A 20,766-nucleotide genomic window follows, 5' to 3' on the forward strand; every position below is an offset into this window, starting at 1 on the left:
GCCGCACTGGTTATTCCTTTCTTTTTGAAAACTATTTAGCTTATTTTTTCCGTTTTATGGACCCTTTTAGACAACATTTCCGCTTTTCTGGCGTTCTTCGGGACTCATTGATAGATGGATCTAAACATAACACATTCTCGCTAAGACTAGATTTGCCACACTCTGGTCAAAACTTTAAGGTAGACTTGAAAGTTTTGTACTCGGTCATCTTGGAATTAGACTTTCAACGCTTAGCCAATTGTTAGATTTCGACTATTAACTCTTGGCCAAGACGTGTTTGAGGCATTTGTTTGCTCATTCCGAGAGAGTTCAAGCGATGGAACCAAATTTAAATTTGCAAACCCGGTTTGTCCTCGTATGAGTTCTGAGTTTATTGAAACAAAACTATTTGTTTCTTCGTTTATAAACAAACATTAGAAGTGATGAATTGCATTGAAATGGATTGATTACTAATTCTAAACAACATCAACTCTAAATTAGATATGAAGAAATCCTCGTTTGGTTTGGTCTTTTTATCTGTTCTGACAACTTTGGATACAGGTACACCTAAATGTTCCAACAATTTCGCATAATTAGGAAAAATATTTCAGCTTGTTTTCTAGTCACAGGTCGAAACTTTTTAAGGCATTTTAGAAAAAAAGATACCATTTTAAAGCCCATAAGTCAATAAAACCAATGAATTTCAACCCCAAAAAAATTTAAACAATTTTGAGCATAGCACTCTTAATGGGTCTCTGTCTTTTTTTTACCGATCTGTTGTCATATATTTTAAAAATCTGCTCACATTTTCGGACTTCCGATCAAAACGTCCATCGCAAATTTTCCATCTTCCGAACTAAACGTCAGTTAAGATCAGTGACTTCAATCACTCTGAAGTAGTGAAACGTTCAAAAGAGCGAATAGTTTGAACTGGAAATGGAATTTTCTCAAAATGTTTACAACTTTTTTTTTACAAACGTTGTCGTATGAACAAATTTTTGGCCTATGAGAGAAGGAATTTTTTTCAGGTGTGGCAAATTGACGTCTCTTCTCACTGCACTGTTATATATCTGTTTTTTCCAAGTGTTGTTTTTAAAATCTGTTTTAAAGCAGGAGTATATGTGCTCTACCAGAGCATAGTTTCAGTTGATCCAACTCCTCAATGTGCAGCTAATAATTTTAATGGTTCTGAAAATGATTGTTTTGAAAAAAATGTTTACGATTTTTGATCTTTGCCCTTCCATTTTTGTGGTCCCATCAGATCGTCACAGACAATTCAAAAATCAGGTCTCATCGCTTTTCAGATGAGTCAAAACTATACTGATTATATCCGAACAATCTACTGGCAAATGGTTTTTGTGAATTCGATACTAAGTGTTTCCCGCCCGTACACTCTTGGGTTTTTTTAGTTTTGCCCGTATTTATTTTTCTAAGGTCTTAATTATTAGCTCCTCAGTTTACAACTGCAACCGGCTCTTTGATGACTTGTTTTTGGATATTTGCAATATGGTTTTGGTTTTTTTCTAAGGATTTGGTGACATTGAACTTGTTTCTTTTTCAAATATTTCATAGTACTTTGATTTTTTTGCTTAGTTTTTGATCTTTTGTTGACTTTTCACTTAGTCCCATGAACAAGTAACTGGCATTCTAATGAACAATAATCAAAATCGTAAAAAGCGTTAATTTTAAGTGAACGAGTTTTCTTACTTTGAGTCTATTTGCGCGCAAAACTTTGATTTCAGCCTGATTTATTGTTCTTTTATTTGCCCTCACAGTCACAGTCACAGCCAATTTGAAGATCAGTGCACCAGGTTTTATTTTAGACGAATAAATAACCGAGAAATTGATTTAGTATTAACCAATTAGCAAATAGATTTGATGATTTCTCCATTATTTATCGTCACAAACTTTTCCTGCGATTTGTTAAACTTACGACGTTTTTTAGGACCCTTTGTTGCTTTCCTGACAGTCAGATGAACGACAGCTTTAGCCATTAAATAATAAATATGAAATTTTATGGAATGTGATTGAGTGTTAGTAAATAGTTTGTAGATCCCATGGCATTTCAACACTTCGTTCAAAGTGAAACTCAAAATTGAGTTTTGCCTGTTTGTTTTCTACTTTGTTGTCTTCTAAGCAGCAACATAAATGGCAGCTAAAATCGGTCCGTTAAAGTGAAAAATCTCTTGAATGTTCTCAAATTTTGGTTAATGTTTCATGACTTTCATGCAATTTGACTTCAGAAAATTTTCAAAAATTTAAAGGTATTGCTGGTTTTTGTGTGTCTATTTTTGCTTTGCAGAAGTTAACAAACATGAAAACAGATAAAAATTTTAGCATTTCACTGAAATTTTTCTCTTTTTTCTTTACCAAAAACTGCTGATAAACTGTAAAATAATAGTGGCAATGAAACACCGATCAAATAGGCAGGTTGGGGCGTGAACACGATTTGTGATCAATTTCGAGATCATTTTGGCTTTCTGGTGCTTCCCTAAAACCACGAACACCTTTCTCCTTATCAACGCTGATAAAAATTTATAATGTTCTATTAGATCTGAACTCAAACAAGGTTTTCCTTAAAAAGTTCGTAAAAAAATCCTGAAATCATTCTTGTTCAATGTTTTTTATAATGGTGACGATCTATTGATATAATTTTCCAATTGATAAACATTAAACTTTTTGATTCATTTGTTTTTAGATGTAAACTGATTTCTTTTTTCCCTGTCTCTGATTGTTTGTCTTCTAACTTGATTTATGTTTTCTCTGTAAGCGTAGTTTCGGAATTAAGACTGCATTGTGTTACGGATTTTATTGATTTTGCCAAAAATAGGTTTCGAACTTGAGAAAATCTTCACTGTGCTGTTTGTTTGCTTCTGACTATAAACAGACAGTGCTGTAAAAAGACTGTTTATCAGTGCGTTATATTGCCTGTATTTGGATGGGCTCCGTAATTTTTCAGGAATTTTTTCTGTCATTTTTAGTTTCTTATCCATCAAGGTTCACGAGAAAGAAAGTCAAAAAGCAACATAATAATTATTCTTTTAACTCATATAATAACTTTATGAGTATGACATACTCATCTTAATGTTGAAAGTCTTTAGTTCGCGAGGACTTTTTATTTTGCTCCAAAATTTTTGGGCTCACTTACTCGATGAAATTTAAAACATAAACATTGCAAGAGTGTGATTAAAATTTGTCAATTTTCTAAAGTTTTCTTTAAAAATGAAACCACTGACTCAACGCTCGCTTTTTAGGAGTTGTTTATCAAAATCAAAAATCTGGAATGAATGCCGAATCTAAGACATCTTGCTTCTGACAGAGAACAATACACATAGTCAATCAAAAACGAAATGAAAACAAAATAAATGGGACCAAACATACTTTTTCTGGTTTTACTCTAATTTAATTAATAATACTTAATATAATTTGAATCAGATTAGAAAAGCAATTTCTTTAACTGAACAAATAATTTCATTCTCCCACAATGGAATGTAATTGAAAACGTTATCTTTCTTTTTTGACTGTTTTTTCTCAAAAGACTAAACAATTAGGAAGAATGGCTTGGCAGAGACACTGAAACAATTTTATGTTTTTTTTATTTAAAACGGAAACTTGAATAATACCACAAAATGATAAACTCCAAATTGAATTTATGCCAGTTATGACATTGAAAATTTTCACTTTTTTCATAAACCACTGAGAGCAGAGTCATCGGAAAAAAAAACGGAATATTCCCAATTGGTTTTAAGCCAGTTACGACATAGAAAATTTTCACAATTTTCGTACAACAGTGATAGCTGAGTCAACGGAAAAACAAGTCTATCTTTTCTCTGGGTGTTTTTTCTGATTTCGTTGGATACTACTTATGAATCATACGAGATTTAGGCGCTCAAGATTAGTGGCAATGAAACAAGGATCAGAAATGTAAGTTAGTTGACTGACTGGACACGAATTAAAGTCAATTTCAAGTCCCTTTGGGCTAAATGGTACTTGGGTAAATCTTAAGGCAGGCCTGAAAAAATTATATAAAACTTTGATGATTTTGCCAAAAAAAGGTTTCGAACTTGAGGAAATCTTCACTGAGCTGTTTGTTTGTTTCTGACTGTAAAAAAACAGTGCTGTAAGAGCAATGATTATCAGTGCGCTATATTGCCTGCTTCTGGATGGACTCCATATTTTTTCAGGATTATTTTCGGTCTTCTTCAGCTTCATATTCATCATGTCTTAAGGAGAAAGAAAATCAAAAAGCAACAATATTTTTTTAAATCTCATAAAATAATTTTGTGTGTATGACATACTCATCTCAAAGTTGAAAGTCTTTATTTTGCGAGTTTGACAACGTTTTGTAGTTTTGCAAGTTTGTTTTTGCTCAAAACTTATGGGTTCACTTAATCAAGGAAATTAAAAACATAAACGTTTAAGAATGTGATTGAAATTTGTCAATTTTCTAATGTTTTCATTAAAATTAAAAAAACATTTTCTCAACGCTATTGTCTATCAAATTCAACAATCTGGAATGCAAGCTGTTTCTATGACTTCTTGCATCCGACTGAGAACAATCCACATAGTCAAAAATGAAAACAGAAAAAAAAGGACCATACATAAATTTTCCGGCTTTACTCTAATTTAATTACTTATAATTATTGTGTTTTAGATCAGAGTAGGAAAGCATTTTTTAACTGAATTACTATCTGCCTCCTCCCACAATGGAGTGTAATTGAGAATTTTATCTCTCTCTCTTTTTCGATAGTTTTTTCGCAAAAGAATAAACAATTAGGAAGATTGGCATGGCAGAGACACCGAAGCAATTTCATGTGTTCTTTTTTACTTAAAACAGAGACTTGAATTATACCACAAAATGCAAAATTCCCATTTGAAACCTGTTACGACATTGAAATTTTTCACTTTTTTCATACACCACTGAGAGAAGAGTAATTAGAAAACACAAAATGGAAAATTCCCAATTGGATTTAAGCCAGGTACGACATAGAAACTTTTTCACTCTTTTCGTACACCACTGAGAGCAGAGTCAACGATAAAACAACTCAATCTTTTCACTGGGGTCTTTCTGGTTTTGTTTGATTCTACTAGTAAACGCCACGAGGTTTAAGTCTCAAGATTAGTGGCAACGAAACAAGGATCAGAAAAGTAGGTTAGTTGACTGACTGGACACGAATTAAAGTCAATTGAGTCGAACTTGAGGAATTCTTCACTGTGGTGGTTTGTGTTTCTGACTATAAACAGTCAGTACTGTATAAACACTGATTTTTAGTGCGTTATGTTGGCTATTTTTGGATTGATTCTTCAGTTATTTTTTCTGTTGTCTTTAGCTTCTTATTCGTCATGTGTTCACGAGAAAGAAACTCAAAAAGCAACATTTTTATTTTTTCTTTTTAACTCACAAATTAAATTTTTGAGTATGACATACTCATCTCAATGTTGGAAGTCTTTAGTTCGTGAGTCCGACAACGTTTTGATTTTTTGCAATTTGTCTCGCTTACTCGATGAAAAAGAAAACAAAAACATTGTAAGAATGTGACTGATATCTGTCAATTTTCTAATGATTTCTTTGAAAATAAAAAACAATGTCTCAACGCTAATTAGGAGTTGTCTATCACATTCAACGGTCTGCAATGCATGTTGAAAATAAGAAATCTTGATTCAGACCGGGAACAATACACATAGTCAATCAAAAATGAAATGAAAGCAAAATTAAAGGGACCAAACATACATTTTCCGGCTTTATTCTAATTTAATTTCCTATACTTATCATAATTTGGATCAAATTGGAAAAGCAAATTTTTTAACTGAATTACTAATTTCGTTCTCCAACAATGTAATGTAATTGAAAAAAATTTTTCTCGCTTTTTGATAGTTTTTTGCAAAAGACTAAACATTTAGGAAGATTTGCATGTCAGAGACACTAAAACAACTTCATGTATTTTTATCCTTTAAAGCAGAAACTTGATTAATATGCGAAGTTCGAAATTGTATTTAAGCCAGTTAAGTCATAGAAAGTTCTCACTTGTTTCGTACAACACTGAGAGCAGAGTCGACGGAAAAACTCTATATATTCTTTGGGGTCTTTCTGGTTTCGTCGGATTCTACTAATAAACTGTACGAGGTTTAAGTGCTCAAGATTAGTGGCAACGAAACAAGGATCAGAAATGTAGGTTAGTTGACTGACTGGACACGAATTAAAGTCAATTCCAAGTCCCTTTGGGCTAACTGGTACTTGGGTAAATCTTTAAGCAGGCCTGAAAAAAATTTGTAAATCTTAAATGATTTTGCCAAAAATAGGTTTCGAAATTGAGGAAATCTTCACTGTGCTGTTTGTATGTTTCTGACTATAAACAATCAGTACTGTATAAACACTGACTATTAGTGCCTTATGTTGCCTATTTTTGGATTGACTCCGTAATTCTTCAGGAATTTTTTTCTGTCGATTTTAGCTTCTTATTCATCATGTGTTCACGGGAAAGAAAGTCAAAAAGCAACATCTTTATTTTTCTTTTTAACTCACAAAATAGTTTCGTGAGTATGACATACTCATCTAAATTTGGTAAGTCTTTAGTTTGTGCGTTTGGCAACGTTTTGAAGTTTTACAATTTGTTGTCTTGCTTACTCGATGAAATTGAAAACAAAAACGTTGTAAGAATGTGATTGAAATCTGTCAATTTTCTAATGATTTCTTTGAAAATAAAAACATTGTCTCAACGCTAATTAGGAGTTGTCTATTACATTCAACGGTCTTGAATGCATGCTGAAATTAAGACATCTAGATTCCGACTAAGAACAATACACATAGTCAGTCAAACATAAATTTTCCGGCTATACTCTAATTTAATTTCCTATACTTATTATAATCTGGATCAGATTGGAAAAGCAAATTTTAAAACTGTATTACTATTTTCATTCTCCAACAATGGAATGTAATTGAATTTTTTTCTCTCTTTTCGATAGTTTTTTCGCAAAAGACTAAACAATTAGGAAGATTTGCATGTCAGAGACACTAAAACAATTTCATGTGTTTTTTTTCCTTTAAAACAGAAATTTGAGTAGTACCACAAAATGCAAAATTCCCAATTGTATTTAAGCCAGTTAAGACATAGAAATTTCTCACTTGTTTGATACAACAGTGAGAGCAGAGTCAACGGAAAAAAACTCTACTAATAAACTATACGAGATCCAATTTCTCAAGATTAGCGGCAAAGAAACTAGGATAAGAAATGTAGGTTGGTTGACTGATTGAACAAGAAGTAAAATAATTTCCAAGTCCGTGTGGACAATTGGTACTTGGGTAAATAATCAAGCACACCTGAAAAGATTTTTAAAAGTTATAGGACCGAATTGAAGAATTCATAATCAACTTATTATTATTTCAAAAGGAATTCTTAGAAAAAACAACAAAAGTAGCAGAAAGACACAACAGTGCCGAGAAAATTTTAGAAAAATTAAAACATTTGAACAGTGGTGACTATAATGAACTTAGGAAAATAGCTGTGGTTTCCATGGAGACATAGAGTGTACAGCAAACATTTTCGCATCCAAGGCTCAAGCACTATTTGCCCGGGAAAGCAGCTTTCGAAGCTTTGAAAGAATTATATCCAAAAGAAAGCAGAGCTTAAGTACAAGAAAACATTACTCTATTTCTTTTCAGTTTTCTGAAGCTAAAGTTTTTTAACAGTTAAGGTCTTTCCGCTAGCATAGAACAGTAGAGGCCAATAAAAAAATTTTTGCTTTTATTGCAGGCAGTGCAAGGCAGTGCAAGCAATCCCAAGCTGCGATGAAAAAAATTACTAAGTTAATGAAAATTGTTTGCAGGGGAAGTTTCCCTAGCTTTACTTCTCAAGCGCTCTGCAGTGTTTCATTAACAGCATTGTTGATGAAAAACGGGAAATCTAACCAATAGCTGTATTGGAAATCTTAAGAAGGCTTCCGGCAAAAGATAGCTCACGGAAACCGGCAGCGATACAAGATTTCCTCGAAATCATACAACTTGGGGCCGCAGGCGGGATTAGCACAGATGTAATTAGCACAGCAAAATCAGTTTTATTAGTTGGTATTTTACAATTTTGAATTTACGTGGTAGATCATACTTTCTGCAGAATGACATTCAGAATGCTTTCAACTCTGTAAACTAATTTTTTGCAAGTTTTATTATAAGCGTGCCAGCTATGGCTGCATCACCAACGTTCTTAACAGACCTTTAATCTACGACAAATTTATTTGTTGAGCAAGTCAGTTGTTCAACAAGCAACTCACTATGTTCTCTGCTGTTTTCGCCTGCGCTCGGGCCAACCTAATGGTAAAAACAGGCGTTCAATTGTATTAGCATGTATGGAATCGTGTTGATAGGCTCATTGCAGGTTCTGAGCCTAGACTTTTTCTCCGATCGGTCGAATGCGGTGTTTTTTCACCCGAGGAGTTTAAAAGTGTCAACAAGTGTATAAAAGGAAAACCCGTGTCACGACTAGATGTGCTACGGGTAGCCAATAGGAGCTGTTGCAAAGAGTCTCATGAACGGAACGACAAAATTTTTCTTCTGTTCCATAAAAAGATTACCTCGGCAAACCAACTTCCTCTTTTGGAATTGCACCTCATGTCGACAGTAAGAAAGTTGGCGCCTTTTTTCAAGAACTTCGACAGAATAAAAAAAACTTCAAAAAAGTTTGACAATAGGCAACGGGAAGTTCATCAAAAACCTTCTGGGTATCGTTTTTATTGAAGACGTATGGCTCCAGGCAGCTCTATTTATCAGATCAGCAGTTTTACTTAGTTTGGCATTGTCAGGACCATTATGAAACTGCGGTTTTTCCATGTTTCGTCGGCTGCTACTAATAAATTGTACGAGACTTAAGTGCTCAAGAACAGTGGCAATGAAACAAGAATCAGAATTGTAGGTTGATTGACCGACTGGACACAAATTAAAATCAATTACAAGTCCATTTGGGCTATCTGGTACTTGGGTCAATCCTTAAGCACACCCAGAAAGATTTTTCAAAAGCTATAGGACCAAACTGAAAACTTCATAATAAACCTATTTTTATTTCAAAAGGAATTCTTAGATTAAACAACAAAGGTGGAAAGAAGACTGAACAATGACGGGAAAATTTACAAAAAATAAAACGTTTGAATAGTGGTAACTATATCGAACTTAGGAAAGCAGCTGCGTTACGGAAACAGACATGACTATCAACTAACAGCGACATTGAGACAATTTTGAATTGAGCCCAAGCTTTATGTTTCCAGGGAGACATAGAGTGTACAGCAAACGCTTTGGCGTCCAAGATTCAAGCACTAATTGCCCGGGAAAGCAGCTTTCGAAGCTTTGAAAGAATTATATCCAAAAGAAAGCAGAGCTTAGGTACAAGAAAACATTACTCTATTTCTTATCAGTTTTCTGAAGCCAAAGGTTTCTAACAGTTAAGGTCTTTCCGCTAGCATAGAACAGTAGAGGCCGATAAAAAATTTTTGCTTTTATTGCAGGCAGTGCAAGGCAGTGCAAGCAATCCCAAGCTGCGATGAAAAAAATTACTAAGTTAATGAAAATTGTTTGCAGGGGAAGTTTCCCTAGCTTTACTTCTCAAGCGCTCTGCAGTGTTTCATTAACAGCTTTGTTGATGAAAAACGGGAAATCTAACCAATAGCTGTATTGGAAATCTTAAGAAGGCTTCCGGCAAAAGAGAGCTCACGGAAACCGGCAGCGATACAAGATTTCCTCGAAATCATACAACTTGGGGCCGCAGGCGGGATTAGCACAGATGTAATTAGCACAGCAAAATCAGTTTTATTAGTTCGCATTTTACAATTTTGAATTTACGTGGTAGATCATACTTTCTGCAGAATGACATTCAGAATGCTTTCAACTCTGTAAACTAATTTTTTGCAAGTTTTATTATAAGCGTGCCAGTTCTTAACAGACCTTTAATCTACGACAAATTTATTTGTTGAGCAAGTCAGTTGTTCAACAAGCAACTCACTATGTTCTCTGCTGTTTTCGCCTGCGCTCTGGCCAGCAAATGGTAAGAACAGGCGTTCAATTGTATTAGCATTATGGTATCCTGCTGATAGGTTAATCGCAGGTTCCGAGCCTAGATTTTTTCTCCGATCGGTCGAATGCGGTGTTTGTTCACCCGAGGAGTTTAAAAGTGTCAACAAGTGTATAAAAGGAAAACCCGTGTCACGACTAGAGGTGCTACGGGTAGCCAATAGGAGCTGTTGCAAAGAGTCTCATGAACGGAACGACAAAATTTTTCTTCTGTTCCATAAAAAAGATTACCTCGAAAAACCAACTTCCTCTTTTGGAATTGCACGCCATGTCGAGAGTAAGAAAGTTGGCGCCTTTTTTTGAAGAATTTCGACAGACCAAAAAAATTTGACAATAGGCAATGGGAAGTTCATCAAAAACCTTCTGGGTATCGTTTTTATTGAAGACGTATGGCTCCAGGCAGCTCTATTTATAAGATCAGCAGTTTTACGTTGTTTGGCATTGTCAGGACCATTATGAAATTGCCTTTGTTGTCTGCATAAAGTAGGCTGATTAGCTATTCTTCCGTATCGCCGAGACCAGAAGAGGATAACAATTTTCATTAAAAGTTTACTAGACTCGCTTTTGTTAGAATTGACGGCGTTCTGTGAAAAAAACTCAAAAATGTCTTTGTAAAAACGTATGACGCAGACGTCTTTGGGTTCAAATGCTATACTTCGACCTTTGTCTCTAGGTTATTCGGAAGCATGGTCATCAGCACCAACAACACACGCTCTTGATCTTCATTTGACTGCATACAGATTTCGAGGAAGAGCAAAATGTAGATTTTGGGTACCTGCTTATAAGGCAGGGAGGAAAAGTCCGTACTCTAGAAATGGGACGTTTGACATTTAAGGCGAACACCCTGTTTCAACTCCTCATACCAGACAGAAACTCATGGCCAGGAGACATTTGTGTTCCATCTTGAGAAAAAGATATGCCGGCTGCCTTTGGTGTTACTACGGCTTCATTGTCACATCCCTACTCAAATCGCAAATGCTGCTTTGAAGGCATGCCGTGCTCTTGAAACAGTAGAATCATGCCAAAAAAGAAAGCACTTTTTTCGAAAAGGGGCAATCTTTCTAATCTACTTCCTATTGAAGTGCTCGGGGTTTCTTATAGAAATTCAAGTAGACATTGATGAGAAAAGGTAATCGTGCCGACGACAGAGGTTTTGTTTTTAAAGGGCCTTTTAAGAGTCCCTGTAATAGTACCATTGTACCCCCATTTTTTAAAATTAAAATCTACGGAAAAAAGGGTGAATTTCGGATCAAAATCTGGTCAACAATGAAACGAAAAAGCTATAAATATTTTCCTTACCTCGTGTTGTTATCCGTTGAAACTGAAATTACGTACAAAACTAAAAGATCAAGCTTATTACGAGAATTTTACTCTAACATGGAACCTTGATTTTGTGGTTTGCACTTTTAGTATATATGGCATATGGCAGTTCGCTCTGTTCATAATGTGAACTGTTGAAAAATTTGCGATTAACAAAGATCCAAAAAAGAGATTTCTGTTTGACGAGTTTATTTTTTTTCAATGTTCGAAGGAGTTGACGAGGAAAATTATCCCTAAATGTGTTTATGAGGTTAACTTAAAAAAATTTTTGCTGGGAGAAAAAATGAAGCAGTCAACCATATGAAATTCAGCTTTTTGAGAACGTGATTCTTCGACCAATGTCACGGTTTTCGTGTATTTGGCTTAATGATGTTGAACCAGGAGTATTTAGGAACGATAAAAATAAAAGAAATCAAAGTTTTTGTTAGGTTATAAAAAACTCTTATGGAATGCATTTACTTGAGATACAAGTTTTTCTAATTGGTACAATGGTACAAATATTGAGATTTTTCGTTGGTTTTAACATTTTTTTTGTGTTTCTGTTTTTTCAAATCAATAGATATTACCTAGATTTTTTTTCTGCAAACTTTTTTTCAGATTTTAGATTTTTTAGTCAAAAAACTTTGAGAAATATTCTGCAATTAAGTGTGGATTATAAATTGTTTATTTTTAATTAAATTTAATAGATTTGTCTTTTGAAGTTTTTTTCAACGTAATTACTATAATTTTTTTAACCCCCTCATTGTATATAAAAAATTCGTAAATTCAAAATGTTTAAAATTTTCTTTGCTGCAGGATGTTCAGCCACACCATCCAATATACCACCTGTAGGACGTGGGGGTGAACCGCCAAACCTAGATTCACTCGTGTTTTGGGTCTCAAACGGCCTCGAACCATATGGAATAGCATGTCGAAAATATAGGTAAAGTTGTTATGAATCTCATTTTTCAGCCTCATATTTTATAGACAAAAACCACTTCTTTATAAACTACAAAGATAAAGTTGATTTTTAGACTAACATAATTTTATTTAATTTGCACAATTAAATAAATATTAATACAATGTTCTCATTAAAAATATCAACACATGCAGTGTTGCAGAATTATTCAATAAAAGATAGAACCAATTTTTCTCAAGAAGGCAGAAATTTTTAAGCAGGCAGAAAGCAGGCAGTTTTCTTGTAACTAAAAGAGAGTTACGTTCTCAGAGAATAAACTAAAAATCGTGTGTATAATGTGAACACTATCCTCTTGATGACAGCGCAAACAGTCAAAGTTTGTAAAGTTGAAAAATTTCTCCCCAAATAATGTTCAAGTTGATACTAATTGTCCAACTTTTTCTATCCGACGACAAACTTACAAAATACACACTAAAAAAAGTTCAGGTAAAGTTACCTTAACGCAGTTAAGGTAAATCTCTGTTAAGGTAAAATTAAGGTAAAAGTTACCTTAACTTTACCTTAACTTGAGTTAAGGTAAAAAATTACCTGAACTGTGTTAAGGTAAAATTACCTTAACTTACCTTAACTTTTTAAATAATTTTCTGCAGTACAAAATTGTTTATTTTTAGTAAAATTAGCAAACCAAATGTTGACGTTTATTACAAGAGCTTTACAATGATCCTTATATGAAGCAATTTGAGCTAATATTTGTCGACCTACACTACAGCAAACCCCAAAATTACTTTCAGTGAGTGCTCAAAAAAATTCAAAAAGGCAGTAACGCATCAATTTTGCAAATTTTTTTTTTATTTTTCACGCGCCTCTGTTTATGAATTGGCTGCTCACAAATCTTTTCATCAAATATTTTTACCTTAAATTTTCAGGTAATTTTTGCGCGTTTTTCAGGTAAGTTTAGGTAATTTTACCTTAACTGTTCAGGTGTGTTTTTCAGGTAAATTTAAGGTATGTTCAGGTAAAAGTTCAGGTGGTGCCCCCTTAATTTTTCAGGTAATTTTCAGGTAAAGTTGAGGTAAGTTAAGGTAAGTTCAGGTAAGGCAAAACTAACTGAACGTTTCAGGTAAGTTAAGGTATTTTTTCAGGTAAATTTACCTGAACTTTATTTAGTGTGTATAGCAAACTCAATGTTATATTTTTTGTTCCGCGTGTTCGGCTGAACAATATTTTACAAAGAAACTATCCAAAAAGAGAACGTAACCGGAACAAAAAGTTTGTCATTGCACTTGCGAAAATCTCAAAATGCATCCTTGGACTAAAAAAATTTTGCAAACGGTTTTAACTCTTACTGGTTTGTAAAAATTCCCGCATCTAAAACCTCGCATCTACAATCATTACTGAACCATCGCTTTTTCATCGTGGCTTTTCCTCAGTCAGGTATTCTGTTCATGGCATAATATAGCCTGTTCATGATGTTATTTTCCCTATGCTTTTAAACTGTTCATCATGTAATCAAAGCTATTTTTTTTCTGTGCATGATGTTTTATTTTCGGCCCTTGTTCTGTACATCATGCTTTATCAACTGTTGTTCTGTGTACCTCTTGTTCTGTGAAGGATGCACGGCTTTATGAGTCATATGCGGTTTTATAATATACGCGTTAACTTTGCACACTCTATTTGCTATGCGCACTTTATTCTGCGAATAATTCTGCAAACATGGAGGTATTCTGTTTCAAGTGCGCGTCTTTTACGCTTAAAATGCGCGTCTTAAGGAACGAGAAAGATGCGATGCAAATAATGAATTCTCAAGTAATTAATTGCTCAATTAATTGCTTTTCTCCGCAAGTTGGGGCAAAACAACGAGTAAAGAAGATTACCAAAATGTAACAAAATGGTAACCAAATTGTAATAAATTTAGGGTGACGTTCAACTATGCCGACGCAATACTATGCCGATTATAAGAGTGTGAAAATTTATTCAAATTTCCACCCAATAAATTTCTAAACCAATCAAATCACTTTAACTGAAATGAGCGCAAAATTTCTGAACCAATCACAATGAAGTTGTGAGATTTTGGATTTTATTATTTATTAGGACAAGATAATTGGAGGGAGAAATATTTATAACAAACAATGATAATTGCGGACTACGGCCATTCCTCAGTGGCCCGTGGGACTTGATATGAATCTATCACAAGCGAATACTGACCAGCGTGCCCTAGTTGCTTTGAAACAACATTCGATTAGCATTTAATTGATAATTAATTGGTAATAGCAGTTTCGGCGCTTTTAGAATCAATTTCGGTTTCGGCACTCTTAAACGTCGGCATAGTTGTACGTAATCAAATTTAGAAATCAAGTGGCAGCAATAAACAGTTCGCCACTGTTACTGATAATGTGACGCAGCAATAAACAAAAACTATCACAAAAAAATACCGCAAATTAGCGATCATACTAAAACAATGAAGACATGAGCTCGGGCATTATGCCGTTTACGGTAAGAGGGGGTTGATGGCACAGAACTGGCACAGCTCGAAATGCTCTGGTTTGATTGATGCTTCGTGAACCCTTGCAATCTAACGCGCTATTATGTACTGTACGGTGGACGCTTGATCGCAATAGAAGCGCTTGAACAATTTGGATTATCGTTTACCACCTGCAATGACAGCAAGATACACCTTATGAGAGCCTCTTTTTCGTGACACCAAGCTGTTCAATAACGAGTCCCCTTTATGATGTTTCAACGTGCATGAGGGCTAGCATAAAGGGCTGATCGTTACACGGATTGATCACAGATTCCTCCACAGCCAATTCAATTCTAATTTCAGATGGCATGGTCACGATCAATACCCAATGATTGGAACAAACAACTTTCAGAAATCAACTTTCAATCAACTTCTGATATTTTCAACTTGTGAAGACCAAACCGAAGGCCGATGGCTATGAGTACTGGCCAGACGTAGCGCGGTATGTTTGCGCTCTTGGTAGTTTGAATTAAGACTTTATAATGGTTTTCTTGTGTGCACAAAAGCTCGTTGTGCAGATTAGTGTATTGCTAGGCTTAAGGCTGTAAAAGGCTAGCGCGATAAGAATTAACTCTCTCTTTACTTTGCTTAAGATCTCTCTTGACACCATGTGCGCTTCTCACTTGCGCTCCGTTTGGAGCGTACGAATGATGACTGGTACAACCAGTAAATGAACTAACAAAGCGTGCAACATATTTACAACTACAAACAGTTATAATATAGTAACATAAGGAGTCTTTTATACGAGTTCATATTAATACTTCTAGGTCTTGGTTGCAGTGTGAGTAGGTGTCTCACCACATTCCCCCCCTCTTGGAGAATCTAGAGTTGCAGTCAATAATTGGAGTTCTCGTTAGTACCACTGGTTGTGGCGTTCTGGGAGTTTATGTCCCGTTCGGATTCTGGTATGTCGGGGGTCCAGTCCATGGGCTCTGAGTGTTGTGCGTTTCGAGTAGGGGCAGAGTTGACGGAGGCGGTATGGAATGAGTCTTGTGGGTCTGAGGATAATATGACTATATCTTGTCCGAAAGTAGTGCAGTTCGGGTTAATGCTTAGTGCGTCTTGTGGGGGACTGTCCTCGGAGGTATCGAGAAGATCGATGACAGTAGTGTTCTTGTGTTTTAGGTCTTGTGTGGAGTCGTCCGTTGATGGGGATAATGAGATGTTGGCTATGGCTTTCTCTACGTTCAGCTTTTTGACTGTGGCTTCTGCCTTAGACTTTCGAATGTTTCGCATTGGAGGTGATTTCGCGATTGTTGACACGGTGCTCCGTTTGGGGGTGAGCATGAAGTCGGCTGCCGATGACGACGTGGCTATTATGAATGGTTTTGTGTGCCCTGGGGATCGTTCCTTGAACACGCGTGTCGTGGGTTTCTTGCTGAGTTCGTTGAAGTTGACTTGGTTCTGGCTTAGTTGGAAGACGTAGCTTTGTTTCAGGGCTGCGAGTTTAGCTTTCGTTAGTTTTGTGTTGGCCGTTCTCCTGGCTGCTGATACAGTTGCCTTCTTTCGTATGCATGATTGTCTACCCTTTTGTGCTTTCCCTGGGGATTTCTTGTTCAACTTTTTCTTTCCTCCTGTTGTTCTTGTGAGGATCGGGATACATTGAATGACGGGCTTGGCATTGAGTTCGATGGATGTTCATCGTCGATGGGCGTAGACGTCTCTTGTTGTTGTGTCTTTGCTGGGGAACTCGTTTCTTCATTGTTGACCTTTCGCTTGCGGAGTTGTTGAATGTTGGGTTGTGCGGTTAGCCTTGGGTTCTTTGAGTTTTCGCCCATTTGGGATGTCTTCGACAGCTGTGCTTTTTCCGCTAAACAGAATTTTTCTATTTTACGTTTGTTCCGGTTATATTCTCCAATTGTTTTGCAAGCTACGAAATTTATAAGGCGTAGTTTTGGTTCTTGTGGAACAGGGCGTGTTTCTGATGATATTGCTATGTCATTGTTACGTATCACGGTATTTTTGCGATTATGAGTGTCTATGGTTATGGTGTGAGGGGAGTAATCAACTATTGTGCCGTCTGGTATTATGGACCAGAGGGATTTTAGCATGCCTCGTGGTTCTGGGTTTTTTCTTCTTATAGTTTTTCGTGCTAGGTTGCGACGTGTTTGGTCAATAATTGTGGTCTTATCTCCTATTTGGAATATAAATTTAGACGGAATTATTGTACCCTTTTGGGGAGGCAACAGTGGTGCATTGTCCGACTCCGAAGTGTCGGACGACTGGGATACTTCCGATTGGGATTCCTGGTGGGTCGGCTCGTCCTGTCGGTACTGGATGTCCAGGTTAATTTCCGAGTTGGTGTCCCTGTCCCAGATCGCGGCCGGCGTCAGGCTTGGGTTCTGGAGTAGTCGTTTGTCTAAGTAAAACGATTTTATGTTGTTGTATGATAGGTTTTTTGTGTTGGGTGTTTTAAGGATGTTAGATAGTTCCGTGTTTTTCGGTCTGCCAAAATGTGCCTGGAAAGGGGCAATTTTAGTGATTCTTTTTGGTATTAGTCTAATGGATTCAATTATTTCTGTTATTTTTTCTGCTATGGTTGTGTTGTCTCATATGGGGTCAATGTTCATGGTTGCTAGTCTTCGTTTTAATGTTTGTATCAAACGTTCTATCATTCCTGAAGCGCGATGGTCGTGTGTAGGGGAGAATATTAGTTTAATGTTTTTATCTTTGCAGTATATTTCGAATGCTCTCGATTTGAATGCTTGCGCTTGGTCGCAGCGGATGCTGCGTGGGATTCCGTGGAACTTACAGTATTGGTCTAGAAATTGTATTGCCGTTTGTGTGTCACAACTTGTGTGAACTAGTGCGGATGGGTAACGTGAAAATCGGTCTACCGCGGCCAGTATATAATGTTCATTATTATTGTTTTTTATGTCTACAATGGGTCCAGCGTAGTCTAATTGTAGTTCTTCATTGGGTTCACTTAACTTAGGTAGTGTTCCTAATTTTGATTTACTTATTATGGGTTTTAGGTTCTTACCTTGGTCTAAGCATTGCTTGCAATTTTCTGCCCTGAGGGCTATTGTCCTGTGTATCTGGGGAAACCAGATCAAATTCGCCAATCTGATCATTCCCACTTGGCCCGGGTGGGTTTTGTGTACGGCGTTGATGACCAGATTTTGGAGTTGGTGGAGAATAACTAGCTTGCCGTCGTACAACAGGCATCCCGATCGGGCTACGGCTAGGTCATTTCGTAGGTTGTAATAATATCTGGAAACTAGCTTTAGTTGATCCCAATTGTGGTTTTTTACTAACCGAATAATGTTTTGTAAGTTTTTATCTTTGAGGGTAGCCTCCGCTAGGAATTCCTGGCCGAATACACGGGAGAGGTTGAGTCGATAATTCGGGGCCGTTTCGTTCTCAAACTCGAATAAAGGGGCATGTTTGTTTTCGTCTATTGGCTCTCGGCCTTGTCCTAGGTTCGAGGTTGGGGGTGTTTTGTCCGTTTGGGTTGCCACTGAGATTGGGGTGTTTTGAGTGGGGGGGGGGTTTGAGGTTATTGTGCGACATTGTTAATGTTTTTTGTCTTCTGGCTCGTTTTATGTTTTGTCTGTCGAATGTATTGAGATTCGGTCTATTTCTTGTGACCACGTTTATTTTAGGACTGGATTGTAAGCAGTAATTGTTGGGATTAAAGAATAATGGAGTTTTCTGTTTGTCTGGGAAGTTAGAAGAATTTGTGTTGGAGTAATTTTTGATGTTTTTGAGATCCTGGATTTTTTTGTGTGTAGAACTTTGAAATTTTGAATTGGAATGTGAATTTGAAATAACTAGCGAGAAAGAGTGTGACTGTTTATGGCAAAGAAATGGCAAAAAGCGTTCGCTTTATTTTGATCGCACTGAGCGTTGTTAATTGCGTCATGTAATTTGTGCGCTAGTCGGAATGTAGCGATCTGATTGGTTGAAATGTTGTGTTTACGTTCTTCGTTCAAAAGTGTGAAAGCAAATTCTCTAATTCTGTTTATTACGAATAGTCCATCATCTGGGCTTATTGGGGGAGGTTTTTGGTGTGGATTTCTGCTTAGGTAATCCGTGAAGCCCATGTCTTTCCCCGGTATATGTTGAATTGAAAAAGTATATGGGAGTAGTTTGTCTACCCAGCGAATCAGTCGACTTTGTCGTGATTTATTCGCCCGATTGGGTTTAAGTGCAGAAAGTAGTGCTGTGTGGTCTGTTATTAGTTCAAATTTTGATCCTAGTAAGTAATATTTGAAATGGTTGGTTGCCCAAACTACTGATAGTAGTTCTAGTTCGTTTGTACTATATTTCATTTCTGCCTCGTTTAGGAAACGGCTGGCCTAGGCTATGGGGAACCATCCCTCTGGGTATTGTTGTTCTAATACCGCTCCAAGTCCCGTGTGGCTCGCGTCACATTTCAGACGTGTTTTACGTTGTTTATCGAAGTGTTTTTTCTCTGTAATTTTCGAGATTTCTGCCTTTATTTTGTCTAAGGCTGTTGTATGTATTTCTTCCCAACGTATTTTGTTGTTTGTTATGTTTTCTTTTCTTAGCAGGGGTCTTATGGGGTTGAGTAGATTGGCTAGGTTGGGTATAAATTTTATGAGTCGGTGTATTGAGCCCATAAGGGAACGAAGTTGTTTTAGTGTGTTAGGAGGTTTTAGGTTCATTATGGAGTCTGTCTTTTTTACTGTAGTGGAGATTCCCGATTGGGTTATTTTGTAGCCTAACCAGGTTATTGAGGGTTTGGAAAATTCGCATTTTTCTAATTTGATGGCTAGGTTTTCCTTGTCAAGTCTGGATAAGACCTTATATATATCGTGTTCATGGTCAAGGGTGGAGCCTTTTGTTATGATTAGTATGTCGTCTAAAAAGTTGAATTTGTTGTCGATGTTTTCGAGCGTTTTGTCCAGCGTTTTTTGGAATGTGGCAGGCATATCACTTAGACCGTAGAATCCGTTTACGAACTGATATGTGCCAGTTGATTTGCCCCCGAGGATGTTGAAGTTGCAATGTTTTCTAATTTCGGGGTGTAGTGGGATTTGGCTGTATGCGTATTTTAGATCAACTTTCGAGAATAGGAAATTGCCTTGTTTACTCTAATTGTCTGAGATGTATTTGGCCACTGAGTCCTTTAGATTGTCGGTGGATTGCGTTTGATATTTATTTTTATCGATTGCATCATTCAGTAGTTTTGAGTCTAGTGCTAGTTTGATGGATTGGTCATGTTTCACTGTTATTACTACGGGGCTTAAAAAGACCTGGTCGGAGCATTTTTCTAGTTTTATTATTTGGTTTGTGTTAAGTAAATGTTGTATCTCCTTATCTCTTTTTTCCGTTAAGTGGAGTGGAACCCTTCGGCCTTTGTGTTGGTACGGTGAGATGTCTTGTTTTAGCGTTGATTTAGCAATGTGGTTTTTGGATTTTCCCAAACGGGAGCAGAGGTGTGGGAATTTCTTTATGATTTTTATTTCTAGTCTATCATCCAAATTAATGTTGTTAATATTTGTACCTTTATTTTGCGAGAGGGCAAATCCAAGTTTCCCCAATATATCTCGTCCCATCAAGTTCACAGTGTTGGCGTTGACCACTAGGATTTCGTTGTTTGTTGCTTCTCGGAGTCCCGATCGGAGGTTCATCTGCATTATTCCAGTTATAGGGATCTCTATGTTATTGAAGCATCTGTACTGGGTCTGGCTGTTGGTTGGTTTTTTCCACTTGGCTGATTTGCACATTTGTATTATCCTATCCGCTTCCGCTTTACAGATGAAGCTTCGAGGGCTGCCTGTGTCTGCGAGCCAATTTGTCTCGAACGTGTCTGTGGATGTTTTGATCCAGATTTCATCTGAGATGTTTGGGGATAGTTTTTGTGGGTGTGCGTTGACGAAGTTTATTTGGATGTACGAAGTTAACAGTATTCCAGCTGTCGAATACTTCCTGGATGTAGAACGTGTTTTCAAGATCTAATGTTTCGTCTGTGGCTTCCGTTCGGGTATCCTGGAGTTGTTGTTCTTCCTGTTGTTGTTCATGCGTGGG

At 36.5% G+C, this 20,766-nt stretch overlaps 1 protein-coding gene across 1 annotated transcript in view; it reads left to right on the forward strand.

Moving 5' to 3' along the window:
- Window positions 1–375: 375 nt before the first annotated feature.
- LOC142350646 (uncharacterized) overlaps window positions 376–20,766 on the forward strand; it is a 36,120-nt gene continuing 15,729 nt past the window's right edge. The window contains exons 1-2 of the mRNA XM_075402558.1: window positions 376–540; window positions 12,146–12,272. Of these exons, the coding sequence (XP_075258673.1) occupies window positions 483–540; window positions 12,146–12,272 (185 nt within the window). The 5' untranslated portion in view covers window positions 376–482. The remainder of the gene's footprint in view (window positions 541–12,145; window positions 12,273–20,766) is intronic.

This window comes from Convolutriloba macropyga, chromosome 12 (genome assembly GCF_964194025.1).
Source record: "Convolutriloba macropyga chromosome 12, txConMacr16.3, whole genome shotgun sequence".
NCBI lineage: Eukaryota > Metazoa > Xenacoelomorpha > Acoela > Convolutidae > Convolutriloba > Convolutriloba macropyga.